We start from the raw sequence: 19,287 nt of genomic DNA, 5'->3' as shown, positions 1-19,287 counted from the left end.
AAATATCTTACATTGGGTGTCTTGGCCGACCTTTTGTGGAAAAAAAATATAACATGTTCTTTCATGACTCTTGTCACTAGATGGCCTTATAGCTCTATTTGGAGCAAATGAGCTGTTCCGCTGGGTCCTAAAGTCAATTTCTCTTCAGTATGCATTCAAATACAAATGTAGACATTATAAAATAATGTTTTGGTAAAGTTTTAACATTTTTAATTTTAAGCATTTTTTTGGTTTTTCTATGTGTACTGAAGCATTCCTCACATTCCATTCATTCCTATAGGGGTCAAATTGAACCCCGAGGGAAGGATTTGTTACTTTTTTTTAATTTTGTTTCAACCACAAAAACTCTTCTTTTACTCTAAAATAAAAATTTTCAAAATGGCCAGAGGGAAGGATGATGATTAATTTCGAATGAAGTCACCTGCCATCTTGCAAATGATTCTGTCATATTTATCCCCAAAGCTGGTCACACGCATACATAATACATCAAACATGCTTTTACATTATACATTGTATGCACACACTTCTGAAGCATGACTCCAATGTTGAGTCTGAAATACTAGTGCCTGCAACAGTGTGTCAATGTGTGCATAAAGCAAGCAGTAGCGCAGCAACAGAATTAAAAAGACATGTAAACACATTTTGATAAATATGTCTGTATATTTGTACAGGCAGTAGCTAATGAACACACCACTGAGTGTGTGTGTGTGTGTGTGTGTGTGTGTGTGTGTGTGTGTGTGTGTGTGTGTGTGTGTGTGTGTGTGCGTGTGCGTGTGTGTGTGTGTGAGATGTTAGCATATGTTCGTCAGATCTGGCAGCTGATGTTGTAGATTCAACTCAGAGCTGATGGATGCAGCCGTCTTTAAGATGTGACCTACATATTTCAGTATTCTCTTTGAGTTCCTCTCAAGTCATGGATGTGTGTTTGTATCCCTACAGACCCAAATTGTGAGCCAGCTGTTGAAGCACAAAGCAGATCCAACTCTACTGAACTGCAACCAGGACAAGCCCTCAGGTACAAAGACACATACAAAGTGGTCGACCAATACAACATTTTCAGTCCCTGATGTTGATATCTAGGGGGAGCTTGGTATATATTCCATTGTTTTCTGTTAAAATTCTCATTGCTGGATGGTGCGAGTCTGTAGAACATAATTACTATTAAATTATTATTCAAGGTTTATAATATTTTTAAGTGTACAAGTCAACAATTACTGTATTGCTAAATTAATATAAGGCTGTTATTTTACGTTTATATTACAAGCATGAGAATTACATTTTTTGCATTATTTTTATGAGAATTGGGGAGAAAATGTGTTACAGTTATGTTATAAATGCAAAGAAAGGTCCTAATATGGGCTTCATTTTCCTTAAGCATATTGTAATTTATCTTTTTTACTTCATTTTGGTTATATTTTTATTCGGTAAGACTCAAGATTGCTGCATTCGATTTTTCACCTAGTTTGGGCTCAGCAAGATTTCTTCAATTTTTTTAAACAAATTATTACTTTTATTCATAAAGTATAACTTTATCAAAAGTGACAAAGGCATTTAAAATGTAAAAAAAAAAAACATTTTTTTCAAATAAATGCTGTTCTTTTGAATTTTTTTAAATTCATCAATGAAGCCAAAAAAAAATATATATCACAGTTTCCCAAAAAAAAAAAAATGAATCTGCATTACTGATTTTAAGATTGATAATACAATGAAATGTTTCTTGAGCAGCAAATCAGAATATCAGAACGATTTCTGAAGGATCATGTGACCCTGAAGACTGGAGTAATGATGCTGAAAATACAGCTTTACCATCACAGGAATACATACAATTTTAATAGATTTAAATATACAATATTTTTTGTAAAATTGTAACAATATTTCATCAGATTGTTATTCAATAAAATAAATGCAGCATTGGTGAGCATAAGATACTTCTTTCTACTGGTAGTGTACTTGACAAATGCAGACCCAGATTGCATTATATGCCCATCAATCATAGTGTGCGCCTTTGTGAGTTAAAAAGTGCAAGGCATTGAGAAGCAGGAACAACAAAAACTAATATTTTTCTCCCCATGCCTCCCTCAAGTTGCTGTCTCTTACATCATTACATTGGCTTCTTTTTCACGGCCTGTACAAATCAGTGTAAAAGACGACTAAAAACTAAAATGATGTTTGATGACATATTGTCAAAAATCAAGTCTTTGTGTGAGAGTGTATTTGGGACACGATGGAAGACGTGATACTGTGAGTTGCAGCAGGCTTTTAGAGATAGCAAATAACATTTGACTCGTATAACATATATATATATATATATATATATATATATATATATATATATATATATATTCCATTCACTATTCATGCGCTGTCTGATATGTGGCTTTTTTACAAAAAAAAAACATTGGAGATACATTGGTGCATCTAAAAAAACAAAAAAATCATGGATTATTTTATTTATTAGGTCCATCAGTAAGTACTTCTATCAAGTTGGTAAAGATTGAAGTATGACCCAGACATTACCCAAGTTAAGAACATGTCTCTTTTACAAAACATTGTCTACAAAGTCCCTGTCGTTATTCATTTTTCTTTTACAGTACTGTTCAAAAGAGAGTTGGTAAGATGTTTTTTGCTTTTGAAAAGTCTCTTATGCTCACTTAGGCTGCATTTATTTGATCAAAAATATAGTAAAAACAGTAATATTGACAAAAAAAAGAAAAAAAAATATATTATTTTAAATAACAGTTTTCTATTTGAATACTTTTTTAAATGCAATTCATTCCTGTAATGGTAAAGCTGAATTTTCAGTCTTCAGTGTCACACAATTAACATTTCTTATTGTACGTTTTCAACCAAGTATTGTCAATCAACACATCTTTTGTAACATTATACATGTCTTTACTGTCACTTTTGATCAATTTAATGCATCCCTGATGAATAATAATATAAGTTTTAAATAATGATAGTGTTACTAAACCTTATATCTTCACAGAAGTGTCTTATGTTTATGTGGCATCACTATCACCACAGTATATAATATTATTTTGTTTTTATCATATACATAAATATAATTTTTCCTTGATGCTTGCTCTGGTGAGAAACAGTGATGAAGACATGTCTTACTTATTTTTTACTGTTTTAGTTCTTACAGTTAATTCCCTTTTAAATAATTTCAGAGCAAAAGTGTATATAAATGTTGAGATATATTTAATATTTTTTTTTTCCCTATTGCTCCATCCATAGAATGTGGATATTAAATCGACCAGATATTACTGTGCATGTAGTAAGTTTCTATGATTTTCACACATAAACCAAAGTTGTCAAGGATGTGTTACACACTTGTGCCCCTGTGTTAAAGTGTGTTAGACCGCTCTTCCTCTCTAGAGCTTTCTGTTGGGTGTGCATAATTCATAGCTGGGTAGATTCACTCAGTTCTGTTCGCTACTCTGCTGATGTCTGTGAAACTGCTTCCACTAGCCTGTGGCTCAGGATGCTTAATGTCACAACTACTGTCACGACTAATTTAAGCCAAGAGTTTCAAAGGGAAATCTAATTAAAAACTAGATCTTTTCAAATAAAACGAGTTTGATGTATTATCTAGACACACTTCAAAGTTCCCTCCCCAATCCACACAGATCATTTATGAAAACTTGCCTGCAAAAACAGGTTATTGAGAAAAAACATGGTGTTTTTGTCATGTTAAATCACTGTCTATGTTTACATATCAAAATTGTTTTCAGTTGGTGTGGAGTGACATTGAGTGATACTTATTTCTTATTTTACTGTTACTGTAAATTTTCCTCCCAGTAACCTGGTAGTCAAACCCTTAAAAACTTGCATTGCTCACAGCAAAAAAAAAAAAAAAAAAAATATATATATATATATATATTATATTAAAAATGTATATATTCTCTTGAATTTATGGTACAAATCTGGCAGCAGTGGTTGGCAGTCATTCATCATGAAAATATGGGGCCAATGTTACAGGTATTACGGAATGGAATATTGGTGCCTGTATATTTTACAACTTATAACCATATTACAGTATGTCATTGATATAATGTTAATATATCAATCAACTACCAATCTACTATTTTAATTTCAAATGTATTGATAATACAGCTTGTAAAATAAAAAAAAGCCCCATGATGGATGAGTCCATTGTAAGTTTCCTGTCCATAAAACTTGGCCAATACTCGCATACAGATGGTGCGCATGGTCATAACAACACAACACAACATAACACACAACACTAAAATAATGCTGTAAACATTAATTAACTGAAAATTAAATGCAGGGACTTCTGGGATTGTCTTTTTGCTTTTTTCATCAAATCTTCTGGTCTTTACGCCTAAAAAAAAACATACATTTGTCAGTATAAATTGCATATAATGTGATGTTAAATTATTTACTGGTTTTTACTGTTGCATTTTTGTTTTTCTTCTGAAAAAATACAAAAATATTTGTAAATATTTATTTAAAAAATACTTTTTTTTTACAGTTTACTGTTTGAACTGCATTGCTAGCTTCACATGCAAAGACTCAATCTTACGAATGATCATTTAGAGGTCATTTCGAAATTGGTACAGAAACTGCACAAAATACTCTAAAATACTTTTTTGCACAAAATACTTATTTATACGGACAATTTCCAGTATTTTTCTGACCAGGGTTGCCAAGTCTGTGGTTTTCCCGCAAAATTGGAATACTTTTAAACTTTTGCCGTAAATTGATTTGTCCCACCATGGGATAAAGGTTTTACTTATTGCATAAATTATATTTGACTAAAATGGTTGAATTTGAAATATGTGATTATTATTTGAAGTTTTGTGAAGGGTGGCCATTGTAATGGAGCCTTTAAGCTGTTTATGATCACTATGACAGTGGTTTTCACTTGGTATTAAAGTGACTGTAAAATATAATTGTTATGTATGTAATTGGCAGGTTTGTAGTTTTGATGTCTTAGATATGGTCATTGGGGTATTTTTGATATGCAGACTTGACAACCCTGTCTAACCCTCACATTTAAATGTGCTGTTTTCTTTATTAGTATGCCTTTAGGACTACTATGCAATAACCCTGATTGCTTGTGAAATAAAGTACAGCACTGTACTGCACTTATTAGAAAATATTTTTGATTTGTTTATTTTTCTTTTGAGGAACCTCAGAGTAAAAAATATATTAGCAAGAATAAAATAATTTGCCAATGGGAGAAGAAAAATAAACGTATTGCAAGAAGTATCTTATGCAATTTTGCTTCAAGTATCTTTAGAATTTATTTATTTATTTTTTACTGGAAAACAACAAACCTATTGATTATGATCTCACTCTTTCAGTGTGCTACTTGGCTTGCAAGACAGAGACTCGTGCGCCTCATACTAAACCTCCAGCAAGGTGTTAGATCGGTCTCCTTAGATCAGTCTTTCTTTCCCCAGCGCTCCACATCTCAGACTCTAATCAATAGCTCATTCTAAGACTCCGGCTTAACTCAAGGATGTCTGGGATGAAACGCAGAGCCAAAGTGAATTCTTTCTTTTCACTTAAAATCTCTTTAGAGAGCAGTGGTATATATCTGACTTTCTGAGAGAATGTGTGCGATTGGAGGAATCGTTCTTTTGGGTGTCACTCTCTTGCGGGTGAGAAAGACAAAAGGCTGGTCCCTTATCCTCTCTTAGGGTTTATTTTAGGAGAGAAGAATTGTCTGCCTCTCCAAGACCCCCCCAATCAGAGCACAGATGGATCAATTAGCAGCAGGGCTCAATGCCCATCACAAAACGGCCACATCCATTTGAGAGACAGCAGGGGGTGAGAAATACAGAGGGAATGAGGGAGAACATTGATTGGATCCCAGGGAAAATCATGGGTCAAAATTACATAATAAATGCCATCTTTAGTCACTAATAATTGTCAGATTTTGAAAAGATGAAACTGTCTGCCATCTCCTTCAAAAGGAATGTTTAAATAAAGTTGCCTTTCCAAAACCAATATTGCCTTTTTTCTTATGTTGAAGATTTTTACTTAAAAAATTAATTAAAAAAAGTTCAACTTCATTTATATTTGGCTTGCATCAGCTCTTCTGTTACAGTCACTTCTGACTTCCTGTAAGATGATTTATACATTGGCCCACTGTGACTGTGGTTTTCAGACATCGCTGCTACTGAGCAGATTGCAGAGATGCTGATGAGAGCAGAGGAATTCTGGGTACAGAGACAGAAAGATCCCTCGGTCCTGCCTCCACAATCAGAAGAGCACTGCACAGAGGTCAACCAGGACAACAACCTGCCTATAAAAAAACTGTATGTATAGTAGTTACAGACGTTATTCTTAATTCAGTGAATGTTTGGCCAATCCATGGACTGTAGATTTTAGAGAATTCAGACGAAATCAAAAAATTTCCCTGTATGTGTACATGTGCTTTATATTTATAACATGATATAGTTAGGTAATATTGAAGTCCCCCCAGATATTAGTACAGCTGCGAATGTGATTGATTTTATACAAAAGTTCAATAAACTAGATGTTAATATGAAGTGACTTTTATTTTATTTTTTATTTTGCAAGCAAAAATGGCTTCAAACAAAGCCACAACGAAGCCATTGTGCATCTCTGATCAACACACAGTGCTGTTTTGTTACTAAATGAATCAGAGTTTTGGAACAAATCACTTGAGTGAATGATTCAATGACTTATTCATAAAGTCCCATGCTTATTACCTAAATAAATCAGCCATTTTGAATGAATCGGTTGAATGATTTAATGACTTACTCAGCTAAGACCAACTACTGGTGGTTTTAAATTCATATTTAAAGTGTCTTTTAAAATAATTGTATAATTCTAAATGTTATATTTAAAACATTCATTTCATATAATTTATGCAATTAAGGTATAAATGCATTCATGTCACCAATGAGCTGCATTAAACAGTCTGTGTAAATGCACCTAAATTCCACTTCAGATGCAGCTTCTGTGCTAACATGGCTGTGCAAAGATGTTTTTTTATTTTATGTTTTTCTCTCCCTTCATTCAGAGCTACTATGGCTCTACCCATCTCTAGAAGGGACAGTTTGTTGGAGAAGGAGGCCATGTTCAGGGACTCAGGAGGAGCTCTGACTCAGCAGCCTTCACTTGATAACGGGCTGGATGGACCGTATCCCAGCACTGCGGGAAAACTGGAACAGGTCAGAGGAGAGATGAGAACTGTCTGGGGAAAATTGTATCCTTAAGAATGTGTAAAAAAAAGTCATAGGTTTTAAAGCATAGCTTCAATGCATAGCCACCATAATTTACAGTATAAAACTGAACCGATCCCATACATTCCCTTGCACAGAGCAATTGTATTCTGCACTGGTCTTGCACATTCAGAGTAATTTGTCTTGTTTCTAAAGGGTAATAAAGAGAAATGAGTAACATCTAATACACTTAGATCCCGTCTCACCAAGGCAGGTTTTGGATTAATGCATTGAGAAAGTCTGTGTGCAGTGAGTAGAATCAGTCATAGTTTGGTTGTAGAGAGCATTAGTAATCTATCCCACTGCACACACTCTGACCTTACACACCCTTGACCTCTGATAAAACAGAGGAAATCAGTTCCATTACTCTCTGGCACGCAGTGCAAGCTGAAAGTTGAGTGTATGGATGTGTATTAGGAAGCAGAAAGTGGACTTTATCACTTCTTTTACCATTTTATTGATAAGACAACATGACATGTAATAACAAGGCATTTACACTATCCTTCAAATTGCTGGGGTCAGTAAGTTGTTGTTTTTTTAATTGAAAGAAATAACTTCAATTCAGCTATGGTGCATTAAAATGTAAAAAAAAAAAAAAAAAAAAAATATATATATATATATATATATATATATATATATTAGTGGTGGGCCGTTAACGGCGTTAACGTGCTGCGTTAACGTGAGACTCTTATCGGGCGATAAAAAAAAATATCGCCGTTAATCTATATTCTCAAAGTTGTGTTGGGATCATAAAATAGCTTTTTCGAATATCGTTATATTTTCGCGCAAATCGCGCAGCAGGGTATTTTCCTGTCAGGGACACAAGGTGTATATCTTTTTTATGGGCATGAGCGATGCTCAATTTACAAATGAATCACTCTTTTGGGTCGATTCTGTTCAAAGACTTCATCAAACAAGTTGGCAGATCTGTCTAAATCGGTTCGCGAATCAGTTCTGTTCAGTTCCTCACGCACTGAATCGTCTGAACTCTGAAGCGCGTTCAATCACACTCGACACGGAGTCGTAACAGGAAGATTTAAGAACATCAAGAGCTACAGTTTAGTCTAGTGAAAGCAAATCTGCAAATGCATCATATTTTTGCCAGCGATGAAGATCTTTATTAGTTGAACATCTTCGTAAGCTGTCTGTGAATGAATGATTCCACAGGACGATACATTCGATTTCATTTCATTCAGGTAATACATTTTACAACCAAACAGATTATTACGCCACGATGGCACTACTAAAAAGTATGACATTATCCGTTTGGACATATACATTAATTTATAGGCTACAAAATAAATAAGCTACCATTGTGTACAGTTTATGAAATGAACATCCGCAATCCCGCGGTAATGTGTGTGTATTGCGCAGGGGCATAGTCACACGAATAGTTTACATTGATTGAAACTAATTTGTTTAAAAAGGAGGAGGCTATTGCGGGTAAAGGCAGGTTCACATAAAATCATATGACATAGCCTATGACATTATTTTTTGATCTAACGAGCATCTGGTTTGGCGATGCAAAAACGGAGCTACGTCGTGCTTATTTTTTCTTCTTCTTCCAATTAGCCTACTATGTTAAAAAAACGACGAAAACATGTTACTTGTTCAATTAATAAAGTTTGTTTGATGAGAAATCACTCAAGATGAAATTTGCATCCCTTTCTATCATTGTAATTGTGCGTTTTATTGATTTATTTTATTTTATAATTTTTTTTGACCGATATTCGACTTTTGCTCCTCTATTGTCGAATGGCATTTTTGGCAGAAATTCACATCCCTACGCGAGGCAAACTATTCTCAAAGACTTACTTTTAGTCATTATTTGGGTAGCACACATATTCTGAATGCCTTCGGCAGAATTCAAATAAGCCATTTTAATCTAGTTTAATTCCAAGATTCCAGTGAGATTAATCTAGATTAAAAAAAAATTAATCTATGCCCACCTCTAATATATATATATATATATATATATATATATATATATATATATATATATATATATTAATAATAAAATACAAAATTCATAATATCATAGAATCCTGAAAACATGTATTAAGCAGCACAACTGTTTTTAACATTTATAATAATAAGAGATTTTACTTGCAGCTAAATTAGAATGATTTCTGAAGAATCATGTGACACTGAAGACTGAAGTAATGATGCTGAAAATTCAGCTTTGCCGCCAGAGAAAGAAATTACATTTTGAAATATATTAAATTATAAAATGGTTATTATATATTTATTACAGATTTTGGCTGTATTTTTGAGCAAATAAATGCAGCTTTGGTGAGCATAATAGTCTAAAAAAAATCTAACTATAACCTATCACTTTTGCCTCAAACTCCTAATTACTGCTTATTAACAGTGGTGGTGATGGCGCAGTGGATAAGACACATGCCTTTGGTGTGAGAGACCCGGGTTCGAATCTACTGTGAGACACCAATGTGTCCCTGAGCAAGACACTTAACCCCTAGCTGCTCCAGAGGCGTGCGACCTCTGACATATATAGCAATTGTAAGTCGCTTTGGATAAAAGCATCAGCTAAATGAATAAATGTAAATGTAATACTTAGAAAGGTAGTTGTTAAATTTAGGGTTGGTTAGGATTAGGAATTTAGAATAATGTAGAATAAGTACTAATAAACTGCCAATATTCTAGTAATTTGCATGCTAATAAGCAACTTGTTAATAGTGAGAATTGGACCTTAAACTAAATTGTTACCTATTTGTATAATAACGTGCCCTGCTGAGACATGCACGATAAAACCAAGGGCATTTATTAAAATATAGTTTGCCCAAAGATACACATTAACTATTTAGGTTTCTTGTATGATTCCAAATCCAAATGCTGTTATTTTGTATCTGTGGAACACAAATGGAGATTTTATTTATTATTATTATTTTTTGATGTATGATGTATTATGTATATGATAATGTGTTTTGTTTTTCAGGTTAAACTGATGCCTCCTGCTCCTAATGATGACCTTGCATCCCTCAGCGAGCTCACGGACAGCAGCCTGCTCTACGAGATGCAGAAGCGATTCGCCAATGACCAGATATATGTATGTAAATACACAAACACGTATACTATAATTGGGCTTTTGTTTTGCTTTTGATTTTCCAACCCTCAGTCTAGCCCCTTCAGGAAGGAAATTAATTCTCTGTTTTAACCCACTCTGAGGGGGGCGTCATCCGGATTCTGGCCTCTATCATACACTCTGTGGTCTTTCACCAAGCCATCCGGTCCAGTGTGCCTCTCGCTCACTCATTGTTGCTGGATCTCATGTCTTGTGGTCTTGGAGAGCGGCCAAGGCCTCTGTTTGTAGTGTGGCCAGGGACTGGTGTTTGGATGGCAGCCCTCAAGGTCTCACTATATTCAGGCCAAAGACTTGAGCCAGCCCTGGGGAGATGAAAAGACATTGACTCTCTGTTAACGGCTGCTATTACTGCCATGACTGTTGCTGCTATAAATCTTGGCCTCTGACGTTTACTACATGTCTTGATGCTACTATAATCCTACAATGTTACTTACTCAATCGCATATTGTATATGCGATAAAAAAAGTATGCATTAAAAAAAGTATGTTTAGTGTGTAGTATTAATGTAATCCAGATGTCCCCCCCCCCCCTTTTTAAATAGTTTTACTTCAATAAAATGTAAAAAAATTTTAAACAGAAGTTCCACAGGATAAACTATGCAGATTTATTTCACAGCCTTCTTTGCTCATATTTACCAAGGGTGCCAATAATTTTGACCACAACTATATATTGCTAGCTAACAAATGACTCGAACAATTATCTTACAAAGATTTGATGCTGTTAATCTTACATTCTTTCTCAAAAACAGTGATTTAGTTCTTCCTCAAAAGCTCTCATTTCATCAACCCAGCAAACGTGACAACGTTTCGAATTGAGACTGGTGTACCCAGACTCCCAGAAGTTGTGTAGCACCAACCAATCAAATTGAAACTACTAATTTCAGGCAGTTCTTGTCATTATTGGTGTGCAATATGATGGACTGTTTACATGTTATCTCAAATTCTCTGTATTTTCAGACCTACATTGGACACATTCTTCTCCTCATTAACCCATACAAGGACCTGCCCATCTACTCTAATCTCGTAAGTACAGACAAGTGTTTTTTTTTTGTTTTTTTGTGTGAAATAAATATTTGCAGCATGTGCATCTGTATATCTGGCCTCTTTGGATTTGTTCTCTAGTTCACACTCTGTAAGCGCAGGGCAACACTTCCAGTTCAAACAGGACTTGATCCACTGATAAATTATTCATGGACTTCCTGACAGTGATAGCCTACTCAACATACAGCGCCCTCTTCATCTACCCATCAGATCTTCTCCCCTCCTTCCTCTATTTATTTCTGTATCTTCCTCGACATTGTTAAAGGTTCTCAAGTTCTCAAGCCCGACTGCCGTCCCCGCAGATACGGCTGGCTGTCCACAGAAAGACAGAGTTGATGAGAGTCCACTCATCAGGGACACACAGCATGTGCTGTCCACCGCTAAGAAAAATAAAAGATGACAAGAAGACCATCTGTCCGGCGTAACGCTTTATTGGCACGTGAAGGGGAGCAGAGGAGTAGATAGAACACACACACACACTCATGATATGCAGTGGATCCACTGGGGGGTCTGTCCCCTGTTGGCCCCCTGCATCAGAGACTCATTTCAGGCATGATTTCTCCTGTGTGTCCCCCAGATTGGGGCTCAGAGGCAGAATGACGCATTGAAAGAGAAGGACATATGTACCATCATCTGTGATGGCCTCAGACCACCATCATTCTCAGGTTACATCACCTGACCCCCTGCAACACATACTTTAATCCAGGGGCTGTATATCAATCTCTGTCCTTCAGTGCACAGCCTCCATCTCGTCCCTTCAAACTGTCCAAGCGGTGCTGTAAGGCTAATTTTCAATAAATTCCAATCACTTCGGTCTAAAATCCAAACTATAGTGACTACACTAAAATATTATTATAAAAAAAAAAAAAAATATATATATATATATATATATATATATGAAATCAAACCAATATATATATATATATATATATATATATATATATATATAGTTTGATTTCAGTTTGGTTTTTGTTGTGTTGTGTTTTGGGGTCTTTTAAATGCATTTTTTTTTTGTGTTTGTTGTTTTGTCCATGCACAAGATTGTGCAATATCATAAGCGAAAAGTGAAATGTTCATCTATGGTATGCTGCCTTCTAAAACCATATAAAGGAATTCCACAATAGTAGACAGAATATTACACAAACTTTGTCTATGACAATGGCCTTCTGCACATATGGATGTGGTATTCAATTGTGGACCTCAGTTTACTGCTTAAGGCTGCAATTTTCATGATTCATACACAGCCTGCAACTCTCTCTTCCTCTCTCTTTCCTGTGCCCTTGTGTGTACAGTATGTGTGTGTTGTGTCTCAGTGGTAAAGGATCATGTTTTTACTCAATTCAAATTGCTTTATTGGCATGACATATGTGGGTACATTTTGCCAAAGCATTGCACAAAGCAAAAATAACCAAACAAACAAGAAACATTTATACTCTGTCTCTCTCACTCTCTCAATCTGCAGTGTTGCAGTGTGTTTGTGTGTTTGTTTGTGTAAGTGAAATTCACATCAAAGCCGTTTAGCTGTCACCATGATGCTCAGCGTCTTGTTTTCAATTGCCTGGACCAAATGATCAAGTTTCTGTGCTGTGGCTATAAATGTTTAAATAAATGCAAGTACGAAAATTACAATCACAATTCAGTATGCATATTGCTCATGTGCAACATTTACAAACGGCAATAGAAGATAGCAAACCTAAGACGAAGACCTGAAATTGTCTACAAAATAAAGTTTTAAATGTCTAAAGAGTGTTTAGAGAGTATTTACGTTAAGCACCTCAGGCTTAATTAACTTCAGGAGTGTAATGCTTAAAGGTTTAGTACTAATCCTGACCAGAGTGTTTGAAGAATATCAATACTAACAAGCACAGGTCATGGGAAATTAGTAGAGTTATGTAAATGTGTAATGCCCATCTCTCTGTCTCTCTCTCTCTCTCTTTCTCTCTCTCAGGTCAGTCAGTTGTATCTGAGCTCCAGTGGTCGTCTGTGTTCCTCTCTCCCGCCTCATATCTTCTCCTCAGCTGAGCGCGCTTATCACATGATGCTGCAAGAGCGACGCCCACAGTGTTTCATCATCAGGTGCCGCCCACTGACATGCATAACACTGCCACATTCCTCATTCATTCTTCACCTTTTCATATGTCTTACTTGCACAATTTATATATAATTGTTTTTATTTATTTTTTATCTAGTGTTTATTTTTTCAGTTAATTAACTGAAAGTTTTCTTTCTGGAACACCTATAAAAAGTAAAAAAGACTCATTCATCAATAGGATGGTGGCGATTTCCCCTTGAGGTGGATGCAATATTATGCTCTAAATAACAAAGACTGACAAAATGCATGTCCTCAAACTGTTGTCCTTAACTGCCATTTTGCCCTAAAATAGATGATATTCACTTAGCTTTCTCAACGCTTTCACCTCAGCTCAAAACACACCTCCACTGTGTGATGCTTGATGTGCTGAGTGCTGAAATTAAAAGCCATGTGAATCTCCGATCCTCTACAATTTATGAAGCCGCCTGGATGAATGGCAAAACATCTCAAATGGAGTGTTATACAGTGTAAATAAAGGGGCATAGAAATGATCTGAAAAAGGGGATCATTTGAAATTATAAACTTTATAAAGGCTTTATCAGATATTATTAATGAGGTGACCTAACGTTCACCCATTGATTGTCACTGATTAGCTGAAAAGCAGTTAAATGGGCACAAGTATAATACTAATATAATATAATATATAAATGGGACAAATTGCATCCAAAATACAAGTTTGTTTACATAATATATGTGTGTGTTCTGTGTATAACTATTTTGTATATATAAAGTACACACATATGCATGCATATATTTAAGAAATATTTGCATGTACTGTGTAGGTATGTATGTATATACGTGTGTGTGTATATAAATGTATATATATAAATGTATATATATACATACATACATACATACATACATATATACATATATATATATATATATATATATATATATATGTGTGTGTGTGTGTGTGTGTGTGTACACACACACACACACATAATTTATATTATAAATAAATATATGTAATATAAATAACACATTTTTCTTAAATACAGTACATGCATGTGTTTGTATTTATATATACAAAATAATTATACACAGTACACACAAACTTTTATTTTGGATGCGATTAATTGTTGCCCAGCAATAAATATAATATAATATATTATAAACAATAAAAAAAACTTTTATTTTAAAGTTCTTTTCCGCAATTTATTTTATGGAAATGTATTGGTCAAAAGGTGTCGGAACCCTGTAACCATAAAAAATGTCCAGATGTTTGGCCAGATGCTACCAAATACATTCCACGGGACATTTTCTACCTTCTGTCATTTATGCACCAGCTTGTGTTTTATAATAGCACTCCACAGCTCAGTAAGTGATCCCGTTCTGGCAAAGAGGTCCAAATGAGGTCGCGTTAGAAATGCCTTCCCTCATTTTGGTATAGCGACTCCTACATCACCCGAGAGGCTCTCGCTAAACGCTGTCACGGAGACAAATGTGCCGGGGACGGTGTAAATCCAAACCTGTTAAAACCTCTCAGGGAGATTAATGGATGAAGTGGCAGTGGTGTAGCCCGCACTCTGTCCTGCTTTGCACTCCGGTCATCTCTGATTACAATTAAATCCTGTTTCACATTCTGATGCTTCTCTACTGGCCCAATCCTGGGTTTCGCTGAGCCAGAGAGGATCTGACAGCTACTTTAATGCCCTCTCTGCGTGGGCTATCCATCACAACGACACACACACACGCACACACACACTCGTCCCGCAGGTGAGGGCCATGCTCTAGTGACTACAGAACCAGGGAAACAAAAGTGGTGGAATGCTGGTTCAAGAGACTCACGAGCACACGCACAAACACCTACTCGCTACTGGCTCAGGAATGCACTGCGCCCTTGAGTTCAATTACAACCCAGAATAGATTTCCCAAAAAGAAATGGAAAAAATGGGAAGAAAAAGCATCAGACCCTCAAGAAAATGATTAGTGGGAGGCCGAATGACCTTTTAAAACCATCTGCTCAGACGGTTTTCTTCCATTCACTCTCTCTCGCGGGCGTCTGCAAGGATCCAGGCTCTTTACGCCGCATGTGGAGATGGTAGTTATCACTGCAAGCTCCTTGACTGTGCTTTATGGCTCATTTTAAGAGGTCGTAACATTGAAGAGTGGTGTAATTAATAAAGTTGCTGTACATTTTAAGAATAGGAAGTGGGATGTACTGCAGTAACGAGACAATATTTACATCTACCAAAGCCCTTGTTAGTAGTTGAGCCATGGTGTGGATTAACACCCTGTAAACATAATGGTGAAAAAAATAATAATAATATATATATATCCTGCATAGTGCACATCATTCACAGATTTGAAAAAGCTGTTGTAGCTCACTAGCTCTTTTCAAAATCTGTTGGCTACCTAGACAGCAATTTGGCATCATACAGTAAATGTGCATCTGATGCAAAGGCTGTTTCACAAGGTTATGCATGTCTTATTGAGAATAAAACAATCATGGCATTTTGACCAACTCTGGGCAGATTAATATGCGATTATTTAGCAAGAAATATCAACTATAAAAGTACTTGATTCTTAAATCTACACTACATTTCAAATGTTGTCATGCGTTCTGAATGGTAGGCATAATAAGTCTCTTATACCCACCAAGGCAACATTTATTTGATCTTAAATACTGGAAAACAGTAATATTACTCTATTTTAATATATTTTGAAATGTAATTTATTCCTGTGATAGCAAAACAAAATGATCACTACGTTCATTACTCCAGATGCTTCAGAAATATTATATATATATATATATATATATATATATATATATATATATATATATATATATATATATATATATATATAATATTTATCTGAAAATTTAACTGAAATTTGTTATGATATTATAAATGTCTCTTTGGTGCTGAATAAATGTGTTAATTTCTGTAGAAAAGTAAACATGCTCTTGAATGATAGTGTGTACTTGTTACTGTGGTTAGGGAAAAAAGTACTTTTTTAACAAACTGAACTGTTTCAGCCAACATTTGTGTGTAATGTGTATTTTTAGGATGTTTTCTAGAGTATTTAGCTTAGCAACGTGCTCACTTTGAGCTCTGTTGGAATCGGTTGTGGCACCTGTTGTCTTCCTGGGATGCTGCCTATGTAGGCAGTTGACAGCAAGGCAGTTCTCTAGATTTCTGAACGGGGCTTATGAAACCAACTATGGGCAGTGTCACAAAAATAAAGAAAGTGAAAGAAGTGAAAAGTTTACTTGAACACTTAAAAATTGTAGAAAGATAACACATCAATCAATCAATCATCATAGAGGCAGTACGTATATAGTATAGATATGGTATAGATGTGGTGGAGAAAACGACTAAATGTATAAAACAGAAGAACAAGTGATTTGAACAAATTCCCAAGTAGTGCATTTGGATAAGTGAATATATGATGGATATCATCTGGTCAGAATCCTGCTTGGGGGGAAAGATGCCCGCAGGCCAGACAGAGATCAGGGGTCTTTAGTCTTGAGTCATGAGGCTTTTGATGGTACAGTATATTGCTGTAGGCTGACTGAATCATCTCAGTAGAGAGCAGTGAAACAGCTCCCTGACCAACCATAAGATCTTCTGAAGGTAAACTGACAGGAGCACACAATAGGAGACCGCCGGCCCAGAGGTCTTTAAAAAGTCAACAGTTCTCTTGTTTTTTGGGTTTTTTTTTTTTGTTATTTTTTTTTTTTTTGTGTTGTCTTTACGCTGAGAGAGGAACTTTTAGGCAGCTGTGCAGAGTTTTTATATAATCTAAAATAACGTGACAGCAAAAAAAAAGAGGAATTTTTAGGCAGCTTTACAGAGTAAATAAAAACTCTGTAAGCTGCCTAAAAGTTCCTCTTTTTTTGCCGTCACATTATTTTAATGACAATTAAGCAGATTCCCCCAATGTATACATTCATATATTTCCAACATACTGTATGTTATTCCATATGTTTCCAACATACTGTATGTTTTTCCATATATTTCCAACATACTGAATGTTATTCCATATGTTTCCAACATATATTTCCCAACAAGTTTTTCTAAATCAAATATGTAAACATTCATATTTGATTTATATAAAAAAAATCTGTCTAAATATATTAAACCCGGAGAGCAAATTGATATTGGGCCGAATCTGGTTGAATTTCGGCTGCGACTTTGGCCCACATACCACATGGAATTACGGCCCAAGATTGGCCCAAAAGCTAATTGCCAGCTTTTAAACCAGATCCAAAACTCACCCACAACTTCCATGTCCCCAGAAATCAGCCACAACTGGCCCACAACAGTGTAACATATCAAAATAGTTATACATAATGTTGATATGTGTTGTGCTATCTTTAACATATTTTAAAAGTAAATACAGTATTTATTTATTTTTAACTGAGATTCTCACCTTTGTCACTTTGTTTTTCTTTCTGTCTAGTGGAGAGAGTGGTTCTGGGAAGTCTGTGGCCTGTAAGCACATCCTGAAACACCTGGCTGTTCGCTCAAGTCCCAAAGGCTTCGCTTTAGAGCCACGCATGAAGCATGTAAGTCTTTCCGTCAAATTCTTGGAGGATCGGTCTGTTAATTAACACAACATACATCTACAGGAGAAATGAACACATTTACATGAAACACTTGTTACAATGATTCTGCCTTTTGTAATCATTTGTTCCCCAATGCAATAAAAAAACAGTATTTTTTGTTTTACATTTTTAAATAGTTCAGTATCTTTAAAAAAATAAAGATTTAATTAAGCTACAAAATAATTTAAAATAATTTAAAAAAAAACATGTAAAATGTCCTTAATTAAGCTGTTCACTGGGTTTTTTCTTTTTTTTTCTTCAGGAACACTTTAAAATAAAGTTCCATTTGTTAACATTAGGTAATTGCATTAGCAAAGAAAATAATTCTAAATCATTTATTAATCTCAGTTAATGTTAATATCAACATTTACTAATACATTATTAAAATCAAAATTTGTATCTGTTAATATTATTTAACGGTGCATTATGTAATATTTCTGAGGATCTATCGACAGATATGCAATATAAGGTCCATAACTATGTTTTCAGTGGTGTATAAAGACCTTGCTTAATGTACCGTTATGTTTTTATTACCTTAAGATGAGACATTTATATCTCCATAACCGCGGGCGCCCCCTTCTATGGAGGTCGACATATTGTGTCGTCATGTTTCTACCGTAGCCGACAGCGAACACACAGCGCTAGAGAGCGCGTTTCGTCACTACATAGAAAAAGAAGTTTTCAGAGGTCTATAAAGACCTTACTTAAAGGGTAATTAAACACTAAAACAACTTTTTTTAGTTAATGATCTGTAAGAATTCAGCTTCATAAATGCTGTTCATTGATTCCAGTAAATTTTTTGACATTTGGGTTTAAAGTGTTTTAATTCTACAATATATGGTTTAAAAACGTGCTGCCCTCTTCAGGTTGAACAGTGGCTACTGCAGTTGAATTTTCCTATTGGATGTTTGCGGTGGTTTGTGACGCAGCGATTGTTGGTGAGGTAGGCAGGTTCCATACAAAGAGATGCATCTCAGGTGCACGCCCCCCTCCGCTGGTATCTGCCCACTTTTTCAGCATTTTTCAAATATTGCCCGTGGGTGGAGTCAGGCTCTGACCAGGGGTTTAGTTACCCTTTAATGAACCGTTATATTTGTATTACCTTAGAATGAGCAGTTTTACAGAATAATTAAGTAAACATAATTTCTTAATTTATCCTTGTAAAGAAACCTCATTGCTGAACTGCCTGCTCTCTGCTGTCTCAGACGATGACATATTTTCCTGTCGGCCACCGTAACTTTTGTTGGTTGCAATTCGTAACCTCACCACTAGAT

At 35.3% G+C, this 19,287-nt stretch overlaps 1 protein-coding gene across 5 annotated transcripts in view; it reads left to right on the top strand.

Moving 5' to 3' along the window:
- The window catches only part of myo16 (myosin XVI), a 227,951-nt gene that overhangs the window by 109,187 nt on the left and 99,477 nt on the right, over nucleotides 1-19,287 (top strand). For all 5 annotated transcript variants that reach the window (XM_077216645.1, XM_077216647.1, XM_077216643.1 and 2 more), the window contains exons 8-14: nucleotides 940-1,015; nucleotides 6,140-6,290; nucleotides 7,022-7,172; nucleotides 10,180-10,290; nucleotides 11,283-11,348; nucleotides 13,315-13,442; nucleotides 17,869-17,974. In XM_077216645.1, the coding sequence (XP_077072760.1) occupies nucleotides 940-1,015; nucleotides 6,140-6,290; nucleotides 7,022-7,172; nucleotides 10,180-10,290; nucleotides 11,283-11,348; nucleotides 13,315-13,442; nucleotides 17,869-17,974 (789 nt within the window). The remainder of the gene's footprint in view (nucleotides 1-939; nucleotides 1,016-6,139; nucleotides 6,291-7,021; nucleotides 7,173-10,179; nucleotides 10,291-11,282; nucleotides 11,349-13,314; nucleotides 13,443-17,868; nucleotides 17,975-19,287) is intronic.

This window comes from Siphateles boraxobius, unplaced genomic scaffold, assembly GCF_051911475.1.
Source record: "Siphateles boraxobius isolate OS27281-9 unplaced genomic scaffold, OSU_SipBor_1 7, whole genome shotgun sequence".
Taxonomy (NCBI): Eukaryota; Metazoa; Chordata; class Actinopteri; order Cypriniformes; family Leuciscidae; genus Siphateles; species Siphateles boraxobius.
The sequence above is the reverse complement of the archived record's forward strand: the minus strand, read 5'-3'. Positions and strand labels throughout refer to the sequence as shown.